Source organism: Microcaecilia unicolor, chromosome 5, assembly GCF_901765095.1.
Source record: "Microcaecilia unicolor chromosome 5, aMicUni1.1, whole genome shotgun sequence".
Lineage (NCBI taxonomy): Eukaryota > Metazoa > Chordata > Amphibia > Gymnophiona > Siphonopidae > Microcaecilia > Microcaecilia unicolor.
The window spans coordinates 58,715,756-58,736,471 of NC_044035.1; the positions used below are offsets into that span (position 1 = coordinate 58,715,756).

General features: G+C 43.3%; 1 protein-coding gene across 1 annotated transcript in view; it reads left to right on the top strand.

Moving 5' to 3' along the window:
* EDRF1 (erythroid differentiation regulatory factor 1) overlaps window positions 1–20,716 on the top strand; it is a 204,243-nt gene that overhangs the window by 19,587 nt on the left and 163,940 nt on the right. The window contains exons 3-6 of the mRNA XM_030202947.1: window positions 10,567–10,633; window positions 14,387–14,512; window positions 15,896–16,020; window positions 18,839–18,992. Of these exons, the coding sequence (XP_030058807.1) occupies window positions 10,567–10,633; window positions 14,387–14,512; window positions 15,896–16,020; window positions 18,839–18,992 (472 nt within the window). The remainder of the gene's footprint in view (window positions 1–10,566; window positions 10,634–14,386; window positions 14,513–15,895; window positions 16,021–18,838; window positions 18,993–20,716) is intronic.

Here is a 20,716-nt window from a genome sequence, read left to right on the forward strand (position 1 = left end):
ATGGAATCGGAGGTAGGGTATTATTATGGATTAAGAACTGGTTGAAAGATAGGAAGCAGAGAGTAGGATTGCATGGCCAGTATTCTCAGTGGAGGAGGGTAGTTAGTGGGGTCCCGCAGGGGTCTGTGCTGGGTCCGTTGCTTTTTAATGTATTTATAAATGACCTAGAGATGGGAATAACTAGTGAGGTAATTAAATTCGCCGATGACACAAAATTATTCAGGGTCGTCAAGTCGCAGGAGGAATGTGAACGATTACAGGAGGACCTTGCGAGACTGGGAGAATGGGCGTGCAAGTGGCAGATGAAGTTCAATGTTGACAAGTGCAAAGTGATGCTTGTGGGTAAGAGGAACCCGAATTATAGCTACATCTTGCAAGGTTCCGCGTTAGGAGTTACGGATCAAGAAAGGGGTCTGGGTGTCGTCGTCGATGATACGCTGAAACCTTCTGCTCAGTGTGCTGCTGCGGCTAGGAAAGTGAATAGAATGTTGGGTGTTATTAGGAAGGGTATGGAGTCCAGGTGTGCGGATGTTATAATGCCGTTGTATCGCTCCATGGTGCGACCGCACCTGGAGTATTGTGTTCAGTACTGGTCTCCGTATCTCAAAAAAGATATAGTAGAATTGGAAAAGGTACAGCGAAGGGCGACGAAAATGATAGTGGGGATGGGACGACTTTCCTATGAAGAGAGGCTGAGAAGGCTAGGGCTTTTCAGCTTGGAGAAGAGACGGCTGAGGGGAGATATGATAGAAGTGTATAAAATAATGAGTGGAATGGATCGGGTGGATGTGAAGCGACTGTTCACGCTATCCAAAAATACTAGGACTAGAGGGCATGAGTTGAAGCTACAGTGTGGTAAATCTAAAACGAATCGGAGAAAATTTTTCTTCACCCAACGTGTAATTAGACTCTGGAATTCGTTGCCGGAGAACGTGGTACGGGCGGTTAGCTTGACGGAGTTTAAAAAGGGGTTAGATAGATTCCTAAAGGACAAGTCCATAGACCGCTATTAAATGGACTTGGAAAAATTCCGCATTTTTAGGTATAACTTGTCTGGAATGTTTTTACGTTTGGGGAGCGTGCCAGGTGCCCTTGACCTGGATTGGCCACTGTCGGTGACAGGATGCTGGGCTAGATGGACCTTTGGTCTTTCCCAGTATGGCACTACTTATGTACTTATGTAAGAGCACCCTTCGGGGCACTGTTCTCTGAGTATTGCAGGGAATAGAAAATAACTTCTTTCCTTAGTGTCAGCAGTAGATGAATCCAGAGACTGTTTGTTGTGTCCGTCTACCTGAAGGTGGCGGTAGAGAACATCTAAATTGCACTGTGCCTAACTGAATGTGATGCTCCCTGGTCATTCAGTATTCTCTGTCTCTAGCAGGCAGATGGACGTGTTCCACAGGTTCCTGGCTTATTCTGTTGCAGCTCCTTGCTTGCGCCATAAGTCATAGTAACATAGTAGATGACGGCAGAAAAAGACCTGTACTGTCCACCCAGTCTGCCCCACAAGATAAACTTGCGTGCCATTTTTTGTGTATACCTTATCTTGATTTGTACCTGTCTTGTTCAGGGCACAGACCGTATAAGTCTGCCCACCACCAGCCCCACCTCCCACCACCGGCTCTGGCACAGACCGTATAATTCTGCCCAGCACTATCCCCGCCTCCCAACCACCAGCCCCGCCTCCCACCACCGGCTAAGCTTCTGGGGATCCCTTTCTTCTGAGCAGGATTCCTTTATGTTTATCCCACGCATGTTTGAATTCTGTTACCGTTTTCCTCACCACCACCTCCCGCGGGAGGGCATTTCAAGCATCCACCACTCTCTCCATTAAAAAAAAATACTTCCTGACGTTTTTCTTGAGTCTGCCCCCCTTCAATCTCATTTCATGTCTTCTCATTCTACTGCCTTCCCCTCTCCAGAAAAGGTTCGTTTGCGGATTCATACCTTTCAAATATTTGAATGTCTGTATCATACCACTCCTGTTTCTCCTTTCCTCCAGGGTATACATGTTCAGGTCAACAAGTCTCTCCTCATATGTCTTGTAACGCAAATCCCATACTATTCTCGTAGCTTTTCTTTGCACCGCTTCCATTTTTTAAACATCCTTCACATCCACGTATGAGAAGAGACTGGAAGACCTAAATATGTATAACCTAGAGAAAAGAAGGGGCAGGGGAGATAGAAACATAGAATCATGATGGCAGATAAGGACCAAATAGCCCATCCAGTCTGCCCTTCCTTGGTCACCACTAGCTCCTCCTTTTCCTAAAGAGTTGATACAGATGTTTAAATGCTTGATATAGAAACAAATCTCTTCCAGAGAAGAGGAAATGATAAAACTAGAGGACATGAGCTCAGGTTGTGGGATTGGTAGACTTAGGAGTATTGTCAGGAAATTATTTTTTCACGCAGAGGGTGGTCGATGCCTGGAATGCCCTCCCTAGGGAGGTGGTAGAGGCAAAAACAGTGACTGAATTCGAAAGCATAGAATGAACTCAGAGGAACTCTATTTAGAAAATAGATGGTAGAAAACAAAAATAAAAAAAAAACAGGGGGTGGATTTGGATGGCTGCTCTGGCAGTAAAGAACTAAGGCTGGTGCCAGGCAGACTTTGTAGGTCTGTGACTATATGGCAATCCGGTGTAAGATAAGCTGGAAAGGTCTTCAATGGCAACTTCAGTAGCTGGAACTGAGAACCATGCTGGGCAGACTTTTATGGTCTGGGTCCCGCAAATGATAAGATGGATTTGGATAGGCTGGAGTGGGCTTTGATGTCAACTCCAGTAGGTGGAACATAATAGAGCTGGGCAGACTTCTATGGTCTATGTCTCAGAAACGCCAAAGAGACTCGTGGTAGAGAATATATAATATCACGTTCATGTTGATTTAATCACGATTGATAAGTGTGACTGGGCAGACTGGATGGACTGTTCATGTCTTTATCTGCCGTCACTTACTATGTTACTATGAATCCAAATAAATCTAAATTGATACTATTTTTTCAGTTACTGAGACCCTTCACTGTTACTTCTTTCCAACACTTCTGTACCCCAGCTTGAAACTTCCGAATTGTAGAAGTCATTTTAGACTGTAAACTATCCTTCAAACCCCAAATCTCAAAGGTAGTTCGAAAGGCCTTCTATAAATTACATCTGATCCACTCAGTCCATTTGCTCTCAACATACTGGTCCATTCTTTAGTTATTACACAGACTACTGTAATTCACTCTACAAACAATTAGAGTCAAAAGAACTTTGTTGATTAAATGAATTGCAGTGTTTTGGATTATTTGTAATCTGTAAGTATGATCACGTTACCCCTCATCTTAAGGATGTACACTGTCTCCCAATCACACACCGAATTTCCTACAAAATCTTACTCCTAGTATTAAAGACCCTGAGTTCTGGTGAGCCCCTTTACCTGTCAGCACAACTCAATCATCCAGTTATCCTCAGTTATCGTGAAATGTTTCACAAACATATGCAACATACAGTCTTCTAGTTAAGATATGTAGTTTTAGTTATGTTTTTCCCATGCACTATCCTAACAAACATTGTAGTTCTTTCCCCTTTGCCCTACTGTATATGTTATGTCAATTCTGTCTCAAAATCTCCATCGTTACTAATCCGTAGCCATATTTTGTATCTGATGTGTATATTGTTTGCTCAGTTTGTTCATATTTGTATACTGGCTAACATTCTAGCCATTTGTGTTTTTGTTTCGTTGATAAAATCAAATAAATATTGGAACTAAAAAAAAAAATATCCCTTTTAGTCTGTAAGCTGCTCTGAAGGCATTCCCGTAGAACGAGATAGCAAAATTTTAATAAACTTGGAATTCCATAGCGTCCCACAGATTAGTCCAGAGACTTGTGGGTTGTGTCCCTCTACCAGCAGGTGGAGATAGAGAGAACCTCTGAGGTTTCCTATATGTGGACCTGTGCAGCCAGCTGAACCTCAGTATTCTCTCTCTCTAGCAGGTGGAGGGACATCTCTGTACAGCTCTGGTTTGATCTGGCTACTGGTGTCCTTTGGGCCTAGTTTAGCACAGACAGGGGTTGAATGGCTGTTTGCCGGTTGTGGTGTACACCTGGTGGTGACAGGTCCCTCCCAGTCTCCCCCTACCTTTCCTCCGTCGCCCGGGGCTGTTGGCCTGATCGGGTGTTTCCTTTCTCTCCTGCCTTTAAAAAAAAAAAGTCAGAGACTTTGTTATTGTTTAATCATATGGAGGAACTAGACATTCTGCCGAGTCAGTTTTGGGGTAGGCATTTGTGGAGCATGTCAGTGCCTTCTGAGGAGGCTAAGCACTGCTGCCGGTGTGGGGGCCAGAGAGCAGCATCGGGGGGACTGAGTCCTGCCGCCGTCAGTCTGCAGCGGGTGTTCAGTGTGACGGGGGTTCCCCTCAGGCATCCGGTGAGTCGGAAGCGCGGGGATAGTTTTGGCGGTTTCCTCGGGGCAGTTAGTGCAGTGCGCGTTGGTGGGCGCCATTTTTTCCTGTCAGGCGCGACCCGCTCCGCTCGTGGCCGTTGATAGACAAGAGGCGCAGCGCGCTTCTGTGGCACAGGCTCCGATGGAGGGGAAGCGATGTACAGGGAGCAGGGGAGACCCTTGCAGTTCGTTTTTCCCCAGATTTTGTTTTATTAATGCACAATGCCTTTCTTGTGAAGAAGTCAGGAGCTTCTCTTCAGGCAGCCCCGTCTCTTCCTCAGCAAACTTCGGTTGCTGCAGCCTCTCAGTCTTTCCTGCCAAAACGTCCCCAGGTGACACAGATGGCCCGGTTTTGTCTCCGGGCTCTCCCTCAGAATCTTTGGATTTGGCAGATGAGGTCACCCTGCCCCCTGAGGAGGGGGATGATCCGACGGCTGCCTGCCTTTTTCGCAGGGAAGAGCTTCCCTCCCTGATTGTTAGGGCTTTTGAGGTTTTTACCATTTCCCCCCTGAATCGTCAGGGGGAACAGGTCCGGTGCTCTCTATTATGTCTGGCACCAGATGCCCACTTCGTTCCTTTCATGTGCATGAGGCCATGAAGATCCTTATTTTGACGCAGTGGGATATGCCGGACAGTGGGCTTAAGGTTGCTTAGAGCTATGTCGCGTCTTTACGCGCTACCTGCTCCTGACTTAGACTTGCTGAAGGTCCCTACGGTGGATTCCTTAATCAAAGCGGTCACTAAGGAAAACCACTCTCCCAGTGGAGGGGGGCACGGCGCTCAAGGACCCTCAGGATCATAAGTTGGAAACTTGCTTGAAGCTGCCCTTTGAAGTAGTGGCACTTTCCCTGCAGGCCTCAGTTTGTGGCTCCTTTGCGGCGCAGGCATGCTTATCGTGGGTATAGAAAGCCTGCTCTCCAGAAGATCTCGTGGCTGTTTTGCCGGCCTTGGAGTCCGGTTTAGCCTTCCTTGCAGATCTTCTTTATGATCTTTTGAGGGCTTTGGTGAAGGAGGTTTCCCTAGTGGTCACCACGTGTCGCTGGCTGTGGTTGCGGCATTAGACTGCAGACGTGGCCTCTAAGTCATGTTTAGCAAGTCTTCCTTTTAGGGGAAAGCTTTTGTTTGGGACAGACTTAGAACAGATTGTGAAGGACCTCGTTGACTCTAAGGGCCAGCGCCTCCCGGAGGACAGGTCCAAGTTTGTACGACCGGCGGGACCTAGACCTAAGTTTAGGGATACACTGCATTACTGTCCAGGTCACGGGGCCTCTTTTCAGAGAGCAAGGCCTCAGCCCTTCCTTTCCAGTAACAGAAACCAATCCACAGCCAGGTCCGCCCAATGATGGGGCCCTGGTCCATATCCAGCCGGTTATTGGGAGCAGACTGTCCCTATTCCTGATGGAGTGGACCAGGGTAGCATCCGACGAATGGGTCTTGGAGTTTATCAGAGATGGCTACAAGTTAGAATTGGCTCGTCCGATGATACTCTTTTTTTTTTTTTTTTTTTTTTTTTTTTTTTTTTTCTGGAATCTCCTTGCAAATGTCCCACCAAGGTGCAGGCCGTTCGACACACCCTCCTCAACTTACAATGGCTGGGTGCCGTCCAGCCTGTACCTCCAGCAGAAAGAGGGTGCGGTCGATACTCCATTTATTTTGTGGTGCTAAAAAAGGGCGGGTCTTAGCGACCCGTCTTAGATCTCAAGTGCGTCAACAGTTCCTTACGGGATCGGCTTTTCCGCATGGAAACCCTCCGATCAGTGATTGCAGCGGAACAGCCAGGGGAATTTTTGACCTCTCTCGATCTGAGGCCTATTTACACATTCCAATCTGGCCTCTCCACAGGCGCTTTCTTCGCTTTGCAGTGATTGGTTGACATTTTCAATTCAAAGCGATGCCCTTCGGCCTAGCCACAGCGCCTCGGACCTTTTCCAAGGTCCTGGTAGTAGTGGCGGCCTATCTCAGGAAGGAAGGAAGGGGATTTAGGTCCATCCCTATCTAGACTGGCTTATGCGGGAGTCTTATTTCGAGGAGAGTTGGCGGGCAACTGACAAAGTGGTCGGGTTGCTGCAGTCGAATGGTTGAGTGATCAACTTCCCGAAGTGCAGCCCAACGCCTTCCCAAGCACTGGAATACTTGGGGGTGTGCTTCGTTACCTGAACAGGGATAGTTTCTCTTCCTTCAGCTCTTCCACAGCGGTTACAGGCTCAGTTACGAGCGCTGTTTCAAGCTCCAAACCCGCGGGCTTGGGACTATGTACAAGTTCTAGGTTCCATGGCCTCCACCTTGGACGTGATAAAGTGGGCCAGAGCTCACATGTGCCCTCTCCAGTGGCACCTTCTGAGCCGTTGGTCTCCGCTCTCGGAGGATTACAATGTTCGGCCCATCTTCACACAATCGTGCATTGGTGGTTCATTCAAAAGAATCTGATGTCGAGCATTCCTCTGGCAACCCCGGACTGGAAGATAGTGACCATGGATGTGTCACTGTCTGGCTGGGGAGCTCATTACTTGCAACAGACGGCCCAGGGCGTTTGGACTTCGACGGAGGCGTCATGGTCCATCAACTGCTTGAAGTTACGGGCGATTCGTCTGGCCCTTCAAGAGTCTTTGTATCTTCTCCGTGATTGCCAAGTTCAAGTTCTTTCGGACAATGCGACGGTGGTTGCCTACGTAAACCGTTGGGGGCACCAGGAGTGCACTCCTAGCGCGTGAGGCGGCTCTGATCTGCTGTTGGGCAGAGACTCATCTCTCGTTCTTGACAGCGGCTCATATAGCGGGGTCAAAGAATGTGAAGTGGACTTTCTCAGTCGCCACCAGTTGGAGCCGGGGGAGTGGACGCTCTCCCCTCTGGCCTTCAGTCAGATATCTGCCCGTTGGGGGATGCCAGAGATGGACTTAATGGCCAGCATATTCAATGCGAAGGTTCCCCGTTTCTTCAGCAGGGGGACGAGAGCTGGGCTCAGAAGGCATCGATGCCCTTCTTCAACCTTGGCCCAGGGGTCTGCTCTGTGCCTTTCCTCCGTGGCTAATGGTGGGCAGGTTACTGACTCACATTGCCAGTCATCCCGGTCGAGCGATCCTAGTGGCCCCGGATTGGCTCAGACGATCCTGGTACGCAGATGTGATCAGGCTTCTGTTCGATTGTCCTTTTCTGCTACCGGCGCAGGACAGTCTCCTGCTGCAGTGGCCAGTCATGATGGAGGATCCCTCCCCCTTTGGTCTTATGGTCTGGCCCTTAAAAGGGCAAGGTTGAGAAGAAAAGGGTATCCGGACACGGTTATTGCTACGATGCTGTAGGCTCGGAAAAGATCCACCTCAATAGCTTATGCTAGGGTTTGGCGTACCTTCGATTCGTGGTGTGCGAGTTCGGGATTGTCAGCAGCTTCAGCTTCAGTATCTAGCATGTTTTAGAGGCCGGCTTCAGGGGGCGTCCATCGCCTCCCACCCGGATGTGGTTCGTTTCTTGAGGGGCGTAAATCATTTGCGCCCTCCTCACGTGCCAGTTCTGCCATCCTGGAACCTTAAGTTCTCAAAGCGCTTCAGCGTCCTCCTTTTGAACCATTATCGGGAATTACGATTAAGGATCTCACCTTGAAGGTGATTTTCCTAGTAGCCATTACTTCCACTCGGAGAATTTCAGAGTTGCAGGCCCTTTCTTGCAGAGACCCCTTCCTGCGTTTTAAGGAGGTGGGGGTATCGATTTATTACAGTTCCTTTGTTTTTGCCCAAGGTGGCTTCTCGTTTCCACTTGGGGCAGTCCCTGCATTTGCCGGCCTTCCGCCAGGAAGGTTAAGCAATTCCGGGCTCTTCTCAAGTATTTGGAGGTGACAAATTTTCTTTCTGACCATCTCTTCGTCCTTTTTGGAGGCAGTAAGAAGGGTCGTATGGCGTCCAAGGACACCATAGCCCGCTGGGTGTGTGAGGCTTTCTCTTCGGCATACGTGGCATTGGGCAAGTAAGCCCCTTTGCAAGTTTGTGTTCGTTCTACACGAGCTCAAGCTTCCTCCTATGCAGAGTCCCGTTTGGTTTCTCTGGAAGATATTTGCAGGGCAGCTATATGGGCTTCGGTCCATACATTCACTCGTCATTATCGGGTGGATGTGGCAGCTCGTCAAGATGTGGTGTTTGGCTCATCGGTGATTTCTGCTGGGTTGGGGGTGTCCCGCCCTACTTGAGGACTGCTTGGGTACATCCCACAAGTCTCTGGATTGATCTGTGGGGTGCCATGGAAGGAAAAATTCTTACCTGATAATTTTCTTTCCATTAGTCCCAACAGATCAATCCAGAGTTCCCCCCTGGGTTTTCTGTCTGCGGTTTTGTTGCGGTTGGTTAGTTTTTCGGGTTCCGTTCTGAATGTTCCTTCGTTTGATTAAATAAATAAATGTAGAAGTGGTGGAAGTATGTTGGGCAATTGAGAGTTTTTTTTCTATTGTTTCCATTCCACTGCTTTGGTATCGTTCATACTGAGGTTCAGCTGGCTGCACAGGTCCACATGTAGCAAACCTCGGAGGTTCTCTCTATCTCCTCCTTCTGGTAGAGGGACACAACCTACAAGTCTCTGGATTAATCTGTTGGGACTAATGGAAAGAAAATTATCAGGTAAGAATTTTTCCACGTACAGTGCTGCAATTTCAAATACACAGTTTAAAAAATCACCATCAGATCTAAATAAATAAAGTACACACAAACATCTTTGCGCAGATTTTAATTGCTGTACTATGTAAAGGTTGTGTCAGCTTCTGTTAATTTTTGAAACATCAATTTGACCAGCCATGTCTATTGCATACAGCTGCATTTTTGCCATTAATCCAGTGGGCTCTCAGATCCCCTGCCTTGCTTTTTTGATCTCTCTATTGAAACAATCTTGTTCTCAGTGATTTAATATAGAAAGAAATCTTTCCTATTTCAGTGTCCTTTATGCATCTTCTTTAGAAAGGAGCTATGTGTAAGTTAGGGGCCAGTTTACTAAGATGTTATAATTGCCACATTAAGAACTAATGTAGTATAGAGCAGGACTGGTACCTTACAGATAACACTGCTTGAATAGGTGTTACTAACTGCATTGTTTTATTCACGGTGCAGTTAAATTTTTGTGTGTTAACTGATGGGATGATTCTCAGAACTCAGGAGCAACGCTGAAAAATAGCTCCCCAATGTTCAACTGTATGCAGATGATATGCGCGGCGCTCACCTCTTCAAACACCCCAATGCATGTTTGAGCTGGCATTAGGTTCTCAGCCATAAGAGCAGCTTTGTATTGTGCGCTGTTCTCTGAGCATTGGGAGGTAATAGGAAATGTTAACATCATCCTTTTGACTATATTTGCATGCTATTTGTGCTAATCTTTGATGTGCACATTTTCTCCTGCATTAGAGTCCTTGGCATTCAGTGCTCACTAACACCAATGCTAATTGCCACTAGCGCCGGCATTAGGTTTTGAGCATCGGCCAATGAATGGGAAACTGCTGGCAACACCCAATACAGTTAGAGGTTTTGCAGTTAATTGCTATAATTACTGCGACAGTAGGGTGCAGTAGTTTCAAAATCTTCCCGCACTTTAGTATAGGATCCTTGGGGGATCCTTTTACTAAGCTGCTGCAAAGAAGGGTCTTAGTACATGCCTGTATGAGTTTCCCGCACACTAAGGCCATTTTTACCACAGCCGTAAAATGTCTTTTTTTTTTTTTTTTTTTTTGTAATAATGGCCATGCACTAATCATTAGCGTGCCACCATTAAATAAAATTATCTCGTGAGCTCTTACCACCCGCAAAATGGATGGCAGTAATTCTGAGCTAACAAGTTACTGCGCAGTATTGTGCACGGTTTAGCACAGGAACACCCACCCTCTGCCCTGTGATGACATCTCAAAAAAAAAATAATTAAATATTTTTTAGCGCATGCAGATTAGGCAGTTACTGCAGGATGCCTGAGTGTGCGCTGTGGTACGCCATTTTAAGCTGTTAGTGCACATTAACACCTAATGAAACTTAAAGGGCCTCTTTCACATTTCACATTTTGATTTGAAACTTTTTTTTATAAATAATTTCAAGGAGCAAAATCGCCTACAGCGTGGCACTTTGACCTTTTTTCACTTGCCTTTCTATGCATAACTTATTTTTTTTTCTTTTTAAAGCTTTGGAATGGCATATGATTTCATTGATTCTGTGGGAAATGATGTCGATGTTGTCTCGGATTCTGAGGTATGTTTTTATAGTTCAGTAAGTTTTTTTTTTTTTTTTTTTTTTTTTTTTAAATTGAAAAATTTTGTAATACAAAAACAAGAAAGTAAAAACAACCAGAACAAGACAATAGAACTGTATCAGCATAATAGTATATAATATATGCAGTAAGAGACTAAAAGCAATGATAGAATGAAGAGGTATATACGTCCCAAAATGATACTTGGGGAGAAAAAAAAAACTACTAGGGTGTAGTACCGTGCTTACAGATTGAACAAAAGGCTGCCAGGTTCTGTTCAAGTGAAACAAGTGATGATATGCTCCACCAGCTGACATTCGTATTTGAAGATAAAAACGTATCGCCATTAATGATTTACATTAGCTGATAGTGTCTTTCCAGTGACATAAGGCAACCTTAATTGCAATTGCCATCATAATATTAAACAAATGTTTGATCTCTTCAGTATAATCGGTGAGAATGATAAGGGAACATTATAGGTAATAGTCCAATCATCTGACCAAAAATTACATAAAACTGAGCAGAAAAAAAGCATATTATATAAAGTGGGTTGGTGATGGCAGGAGCAGCAAGTATCGGACTATGATGATTTAGAATTCTTGCTCTTTATGGGAGTCCAAATAGCCTTATGTAGAATGTAATATAGTGATTGAAGCAAAGAGACAGAACATACGGGTCTATACACGTTTGACCATAGTAGTTCCCATTGTTTGGAAGAGAGTTCAATATTTAACTCTTGTTCCCAAAAGGATTGTATCGTTCGTGCGTGCGTCTGGTAGCGCTATATAAATGCTACTATTAGCAGTAGTAGTAGTAATCGCCGGTTTTGAAAGTTAATGAGTTTACTATATATCTTGGACATTGCAGCAGGACATGAATCCCGTACTAAGTGGAATGGGAGTAACTCCGAAGGTTGAGATTGCAATTGCTGCCTATTGGTCGTTAAATATTTAGAAATGTAGTGATGTCAATTCTTCCAATATTTACAAATACAACAGGTAGCACAAAATGCTGTTGAGGCAACTGAACATCTTTTAAGGCTTCATATTCCCAAGATCAACCACTCCTTCCAAAAAAAAAGGCGATGTACCGATAGATACTTCTTGCCCCAAATTATCACATCCATTGCATTTTTCTTTGGATATGCCAGTGTGACATCAAGACATACTGAAGTAAGTCACACACAAATAGGTTAGTCGAGAGAAAGGCAAATCTGTTGCTTCAAAGAGGAGGCTCAGAAATCGGTTGTACCACAAAGTATTCTCTTTAGGAAGCCAAGTTGGAACCTCATCATAATCCTCTGCAAGGCTCCAGCAACAGGCTCCTCTTGAGTAATGATACAGTAGCATAAGTTTGAAAGTCTGGAAATCCAAGTCCTCATGTTGCTTTTGATTTCTCTAAAGCTTTGAGAGATGTGGTGGTTTTAATTGCAGAGGAACTTGCCTAAAATAACATCCAACTTTTAGAAAATGTGCCAGGAAAGGTTGAGGCAGCATTTGTAGGATAAGTCACCTGGGGAGCTATAATCGTTTGTATTGCTTCCAAGCGTCCCCACCAAGATATCCATAGTGGCAACAAGGCAGAGTATCTCTTTCATTTTGGTAAGCGAAGTGTCCTCACATGTAGATCTGAATTTTACACCTAGATATTTAATCTTATCTTGACAACCATTCAAAACCATGGGGATAAATCATATCAGATGTGCAATGAGCATTAATGGCATCACCTCAGTTTTGTCCCAGTTCCCTGAATTGCCCGGCAGAGGTTTTATGAAGATTAAGCAGTGCTGGTATATATTATGTCAAATTAGTAATGTAGAGCAGCCTGAATCACATGACAGAAAACCCTTGCATTATGCATTCCCATTCTACCCTTCATGAAGCCAGAATTATGAATTAAATGAGGCATGAGTTTGGCTAGTCTCAGCTAAGAGCATTGCGTAAATTTTACGATCGTAGTTAAGCAGAGAAATTGCCTGTAATTTTTTTGTAAGCATCGAATCCCACCCTGGTTTTGGGAATACCGCTATTGTGGCTTCAGTAAATGTGCCTGCGCTCTTGTGATCATGAATAAAGGATTGCTATAGTTGTAAATTAAAGCTAATAGAGGACTGAAAGTGTGATTAAAAACTCTGCTGTATAGCCATCTTCACCAGGAGTTTTATGCATTTTTAAAGCTTTGGTGGCTTGGTAACCTCGGAGGTTGCAATAGGGCGATTTAAGGTACAGTGATACCTTGATTTTCGTCGATAATCCGTCCGAAAACAATCGGCAAAATCTGAAACCGACAAAAACCGAAGCAATTATTTCCATATGAATCAATGTAAATCCAATTAATTTGTTCTAGACACTCCAAAATACATACCAAAAACACATTTTATAGAGAATAAATATAGTCCCATGATGGAGCTAAAGGGAAAGGGTTAACTTATTAGCAAGGGAAACACTTTAACAGGGACAATGAGATTTGAGCACATGAGATTTTATCTTACGTGCGTTGTGTTAGACAAATTTTTTGTGGAAAAAAATCAACGAAACCGAAACTGCCGATAACCGAACTCATTGAAAACTGAGGTATTACTGTATCTATTTTGGCTTTAGATAGTTCTGGCAGGTTCAGTGTTCTTAAGAACTAGGTTAATTTGCTGGTTGGATAAGATACAGATTCGTACAGTTTCTTATTAAAAAAAACAAACATGGGTTAGCTATTTCCTGAGCTGTGGTGTAAAGCTTATCTCCTAAAGGGCCATGGCAGAGCAGTGACAACTTAAGAAAAAATAGGCACAGGGCTTGTGAACCCCATCCTGGCCTCTTGCACATGTTTCTTTGAAATCAGGGGTTGGAAGAGGGGACAGAACAATTGCCAGACCTGTGACTGGTGGCTCAGCTATAATGCACCTTGCAGATTTTTAAAATATCTGCTTTACTGTTGCTGAGGCTACAGCCTGAAGAGCTTGTTTGACTTTGCCTATGAGAAACTGGATCAGTTAATGATTAGGAGAGGGTGAAGGAGAGAGAATAAGGGGCTGTTGCTGGGCAGTGGGGGATAGGAGAAAGAGGAAAGACTGTTGACGGGCAGGGGTTGAGGGTGAGCAGGCTTTTAGTGGTAAGAACAGTGGGAAGTGGACTGGACTCTCCAGGAAGAAATCACAGACTTTAAATTCTTAATGACAAATTTTATTGATAGAAGACTCGACACAGCAATGTGTTTCAACCAAAAAGGCCTGCGTCGGGAGTCTTTCTCTGTTGTCTCTGGTAAGTGAAACCATCTGATAGTAAATCTGCCAATTGGCTTAGAAAGCAAGTGGTCATGAAAAAGACCATTGAAAAAGCAACCTTTCAGTAAAAATTTGTATCATTAAGAATTTGAAGTCTTTGTGTCCCTGGAGACCCCGGTCCACTTCCCGCTGTTCTTACAGATTTTTAGTGGACCAGGATGGGATTGGTGGTGGTGAGAAAAGATGTGCCTGGGAAAAGTTTGGGGTATGGAAAGATGGATGCTGTGAATGAGTCATGAGGAAGGTGAAATTCTGTATATTTGTTCTAGAAGCAGAAAAAGCTGTTTCTGGCATATCTACTGCCACATAACTGAATGATTTATGGTATCTGCTCTTAGGCCTTGTTATGAATGGAACTTAATGAATTGCTAGGTATTCAGATTGTTGATAAAGTTGCAACTCATCTGGTATGATCCTGCTTTCTTTTATTTATTGCTAATGGTAATTTCTTTGTATTTTATTCTGCCAACCCCCAAAGAACATTAAAAAACTTCTGAAGATCCCCTATAGCAAGTCCCATGTAAGCATGGCTGTTCACCGCATTGGACGAACTCTCCTACTTGACGAGCTGGATATTCAAGAGCTCTTCATGAGGTCATCTCAGGTTAAGCATTTCATTTCATTTAAAAGATATATTGTTGTACATTGTCTTCTGAGCTTGCTAACAGCTGTGATGAATGCCAGTGAAGGCTGCGTAGAACTCTTTCCTCAGATAGGACTTGCTTATTTTGAATCATGCATTAATTGTTGGTAGTAATAGGGTAAAATAATCAGGAAAGATCATTTCCTTCCAGCTTACCTAGTGTAGCTTTCTGGATAGTTGTAACCTTTCCTTTGAAGCTTGCAAGGAGCCAAATTAAAATCCAGAAATTGGTTTAAGACTGCACTGTGTTATAGCCTGATGTTCTGTTATGGGTTTACAGCCTGCTTTACTGACACACACTACTCAGTAATTAGTGTGGATTCTTTTGGATTCGTATTAGGTAAATGAGACTTTTATTAGAAGTGCTAAAATCTACAATGATTAAGATATATACAATGATTAAGATATATATATACACACAATGATTAGCTATATAACTAAAGAGAAACAATACCTATATATAGACAATCATTACATTACTGGTTTCTACATCTAAGCAATGCTAAGAGTTCCTAGACCAGGAAAAGAAGCAATAATACACTATAAACAATCATCCAGGCTCTTATCAGCTGGAGGAGGGGGCCTGTTCACAGCGAAAGCCAGGAATTTCTTTGACCAGGAAACATGGTTCTCTGCGCAGTTCATATGTTACTCACAGATGAGCTCCCAATTTCACTGAAAGAAACTCCTTTTTTTTTTTTTTTTTTTTTTATAAGGCTTAGAACTCGTGTTCAGAGCTAAGGAAAATTACAGCATTGTACATGAGGATGCAGTCACATGCTTCCGGCTCAAGTAAACAAACCATTGGCCAGGTGGCTCATCTCCTGAACTCCGAGCATATCCTGTTTCCCTCCTGCACAAACTGAATTGATCAGAGACGTGCCTTATCTTCCACATTCCAACTTTTTACAGACCCCAAGTGCACTGGTTGGTCAAGGCAGAGTTGAAAAACAATCTTTAAAATTCACTTCCCCTACACCTGAGCAACTATGATGACTGTAGCCTTTCTGCAGAGTACTATATTTTATTTGTTTATTTTTTGTTAAGCTTTTGCTTAAAGAAATATGGAAACCATCAGGTTCAACTGTCTTTTACTGATCTCCCCTCCCCCCATTAGAATTTTGTATTCTTACTCTTGTAATTGGATATTTTTCTCAAGATATTGAACAAGTATATTTTGTGCAAAGTCCAGTAGCTCTATAGAATACCTTGCAATTTCTGTTACAAACATTAGCTATTACTTACATTTCTCCTCATTTTCACAGGGGTATGTTTCATATTTGAGCCTAAAGTAGACTGTTTGCTGTCTCTCATTTAATCTTGTGCTTGTTCTCATTTCTGAAGACAGGAGATTGGACGTGGTTAAAAGAATTTTATCAAAGGCTAATAGACCAAAAATGGCAGAGAAAAAAGAAGAGTAAAGAGCACTGGTACCAGAAAGCGATTCTTTCCAAGTTTTTGTACTACAGGTAGCTTAATTATAGATTTGACAAGCTCATTACATTGTGTAGTGTTTGTAGAACTTCTTTCTTTTCCAGTTTTGCTAGCATTGTGAAAAAAGCATCAATATAATCTTTGAATCTTTCACATTCATACTGTTTTCTCCAGTTGTGCTTCGTTATCAACTATATTAGACTAGTCCATATAGAGACCGGGGGAGGGGGGATGGTAAGCACAGAACTAACTTCACTTTCCTCACAGAGGACTGGTGCTGCCTTCTGTTCAGTTTCTGTCTCTAACAGATTGTTCAGATGTGGATTTATGCAGCATTATTGCTAAGCCTCCCCAGGGAATTGGTCTGCAGGCTATCCTTTCCTAGTGAAGTTGGAGCCCAATTGGGTTCCGAAGGCAACAGTTGGGCCGATTTCCCCAGTTGAGCAGACTCCCAGGGCAACAGAGCAGGGCTGGGTCAGGGAAGTTAGATCCTACCTCTATTGTGCACCACCTCCTTCCTCCCCTTCTTGTGCTTCTGCTTGTCTTCTCTGTAAGAAAATGCTTTCACTAGGAAGCCATTCTTGTTAGATACAAGGAATGAAAGAAGTAGCCTAGTGGAGTGAATGTACCAGTCCTTCTGTGAGTTGTAAATGTCTGGTAAGGGAAGCTGTTGCACATTCTGGTGCTCTCCTTAATGTCCCTTCCAGGGTGAGTTTGTTCCAACCCCCCAACCCCTAAATCTACCAAGTGACCTAGACAGGCCAGGGGTGGGGGGCAGGATAGTCCTGTTTGGGAGGACTCCCTTTTTGTGTTCCCTTGAAAGGATCCTTAGGGGAAGAGGAGGATAAGGAAGCATGGGTTGTTATATCCCTTAGTGAGTTTGGGTGGAAACAGGCCCTCCTTCTCTGAATGGGATGTCTCTTATGCTTTTAGACTCACCTGAAAAGATGAAATCACTTCACTTGTTAGCTAGGTGGTCTTGCTTCTCACTGCTTTAGGTTCCTAGAGTGGTACCTGTCTAGGAGTAGGAATTGCCAGTTTCCCATCTTAATGGAACAGAAGTTGTATTCTATTCCCCAGAAAGAAGCAATGAAGCTGTTTCACGTAAGACCACACACAACCCTAATGTTGGGGATCACAGCACTTATGGACATCAGTGATAACAGGCTTTTGGCGTCTGCTTAATCATGTTTCCAGTTTTCTAGTTCCAATTGCCAAACAGTGCTATGAATGGCTGCATGACCCAAGACATCTTGCATTGGGTCTAGCAACCTAGGGATGGCACAATATGGACCTTTTTCAGGTATCTTGTGACTCTGGGTAAGTCAGTTAACCCTCCATTGCCCCATGTAAGCCGCATTGAGCCTGCCATGAGTGGGAAAGCGCGGGGTACAAATGTAACAAAAATAAAATAAATAATGGTATGCAGAGGTTGTATGGCTTGACCTTCCTGTGCAAGGAGACAGCCATCTGAGTGAAACGGTGTAGATGAGTAATGTTGAAGAGCTCCTTTTGTCAGATGCTTTATTGACCTCGACTGGTTCTAGTGCAGCCCGGTTCTTGGGAGCTTCCTCATAATAGAGGTGATCACTGTAAATTGAGACTGAAGTAACTGCCATCTGGAAACATCCTGGACATTTTGGTGGGGTGTGTATGTTTCCGACCAAGTTCCTCATGAAAGTTGGTTTGCCTTGAACTTCTCTCAGGGTTCTGGACATCTTCTCTGTCAGACATTGCTGGCCACAGTAGTAACTGCATTCAATTGGAGGTTTGGTGCTTCATTTCTGTCAGAAAAGGGGTCAGAAGCATGGTGCTGTCTGCTAGAGGCACTCAAGGTAGAAGATGTTATGACAACTCAGTAGGATGGTGCAATAGGGAGAGATTTTACACAGTCCTGAGCCCAAACAGAGGCATTCCCATGAGTTCCCTCCACCAAATGGTTTTCAGATGTGCTTTCCTTCCGATAGCTTCAGGCTCTTTTCTTGATCTCATAGGATGGTAAGAGCAATCTCCTTATGACTGGAGAGATTATTGGTTCTCCCTTATTTTGTCAACTGGCTATGCAGCACAAGTGAAAACAGTTTGGCCACATTCAGAGTTTTTGATGTGCTGGAAGCAGTAGAATGGCTGATAGATTTCAGGAACTATCATTTTTATTCCTTCCCAACCTGTGAAATACGAGTTCCTTTGTTTCCAGAAGAAACTGAGGTTCTGTTAGCTTGGAGAAAAAGGCTCAAGGCCTCACTTCCAGTTTTCAGATCTTCCTTTTCCATGTTGGCCCTGAGCGTAGTCCTTCCTGCGTACTCTAGAGTACAGTGTCAGCTTCAGATGCATGTGTATCTGTGACCAAGGTACTACATCCGCCACATTTTGTTCTTGGGGTGATCTTCATGCATTCAGAGTCATGATGCCCCAAAGGGACCAGAGAAGAAGTTCAGGGAAAAATGCCAATAATTTGAGTTTTGATTTTGCTCAGACTGTGCTTTGAGTAGTAATGTATGAAGGCATTTGACCATGTTATTGTTTACTCAAAGATGATGATTTCATACTGTTTTCCATTAGATGTTTCATATGTGTGGTAACAGACTCATATGTTTGAGAAATGATTTTGGTTTGTTTTATAATGTTCTTCGAGAAGAGTCAACTAGAAGAAATGACGTTGCATTAGATATGTGACTCTGGGCAAGTCACTTAACCCTCCATTGCCCCAGGTACAAATAAGTACCTGTGTATGTAAGCCGCATTGAGCCTGCCATGAGTGGGAAAGCGCGGGGTACAAATGTAATAAAAATAAAAAATATGTGTTCATAATCTTTTATAGTGATTTCTTATCCTTTTTTTGTCCTTTATCAGTATTAATGGTGATGATGCTGCACAACCAATCCCTTCCAGTCAAGATGAGCATCAAGACACACAAACTCTAGACCAGACAAGTGATTCTGAAAGTGCCTCCTGGCCAGCTCCTTTTGAAGCTTCATCCTCTGTATCTGAAGATGCTATCAATCAGGTTAATTATTCCTCGGACTTTGCTGCTTGACGTTTTTGCTTTCATTATCATCTCATAATAAACCTTGTTGGTATTCATGTCTTATCGTGGGTCAGGGTTTAGAATTTGAAATGCAAGTTAAAAGCACATTTTCATTTTTCAAACTTTGATAGCCCTTGTAATTAGTACTAGCAGTCATTTCTGTAGTGCTGTCAGATGTATGCAGTGCAGTCCCCTCTTTCTTAGATCTTAGCCTAATCAAGGCACACACAGAGAAAACAAAAGGCTTTGGGTTAAAATCAGCAAGAAGATAACCACAAGAGGAGGTCATAAAGCACAACACCGCTTTATTAAAACACAAAATTAAAAAGGGGCCCAACATGGCCATATTTCTGCTAGCGCTTACAGCAGGGATCTTAAAACTTATAGTCCAAATTTGATAAATTCCTGCTATAAAATTAAAAATAAAATAACATACTAAGACTATAAATCACAGACTTTGTGTACAAAAATGATTAGATATAATCCAAATCTTTATATATAATTTTATAAATCATGTCATAATATATAAATCTATTTCATCCCATCACCTCTAAAACCACCATAGTATATAAAAGACAAATACACATTGATTTTTTTAAAGACATTTTAAATAGAAATATGAAGATTGTAAACTAATCTTTTCAAATTATGTATAAAACCAAAGTAGTGTGCATTCACAAGTCAAAGAATATTTAATGTATGCCTACTTAAATTCTGTTTTTGATTATAGAAATGAAGTGGTTTGCACTTGACGGCCTCCTCACTTGTCTTGTGGTTTCTGCATGGGATTAACCTCTAGTTGGCTGGATAAAATAACAGACCATGTTTTGAAGAAGTAGAGCCATGTTAATTGGGATTACCTGAGGAAAGGGGCAACTTTGAGAGTAAACTGCTAGAAATGAGACCTGTGGCTTCTTAAAGCTAGGTAAGAGCAACCGGAGGTTGGGTGGTGGGCTCTTTGCTGCATCCGAGGACAGGGCCAGATTAACACTATATTCCTTAGCGTCCCTCCGGACTGGACTAGGATTGGACTGATGGGTTGTGCTCGCCTTCCAGCAGGTAGAGACTGAGAAAAAAAAACCTGTGACTCTAGAGAGCCAATAAGAGCCCTGGTCATGTGACCCTAGCCTCAGTATTTTCTCAGTCTCCAGCAGGCAGGAGGTGAGCCCATTAGCCTCTCTCTCTTTCTCTTTTAGAGGTTAATAATAAGAACAATAATGCTACTTTTTTCTTCTGTGCCTAGGAAATCTCTGTTAGAGGCTTGGCAGATAGGGATTTCTTTTCTTTCTTTTCTTTTTTACAGCCTCTAGGGTGTTACACTCGGGTGCCCCAAGTCCCTCCCCATATCCCATACTTAGCTGGGAAGGGCTATCCTTAGAAAGGTGTATTGCCTTTGGGAGAGGCAGCCATTTTTAGTTATTAAAAAAAAAAAAAAATAGAAGTTACATTGTGAAACCTTTCCTTTCCCCAGACTGCTTTGAGCTGGCAGTTTTGTTGTGTTTCTTTGCCAGTTCTTTGTTAAAAAAAAAAAAAAAAAAGAATGAATTGATTCAGTCCCCATGGCCTTAACGAGCAATATTTTTTACTTACATAATTTCTTCTCCGTTTTTTCCTCACATTTGACAGCGGCACGTTTGAAAAAAAAAAAAAAAGGCGCGAAGAGTTGTTTTTGGGACACAGCGCTCAGCTATATTGGCCACACA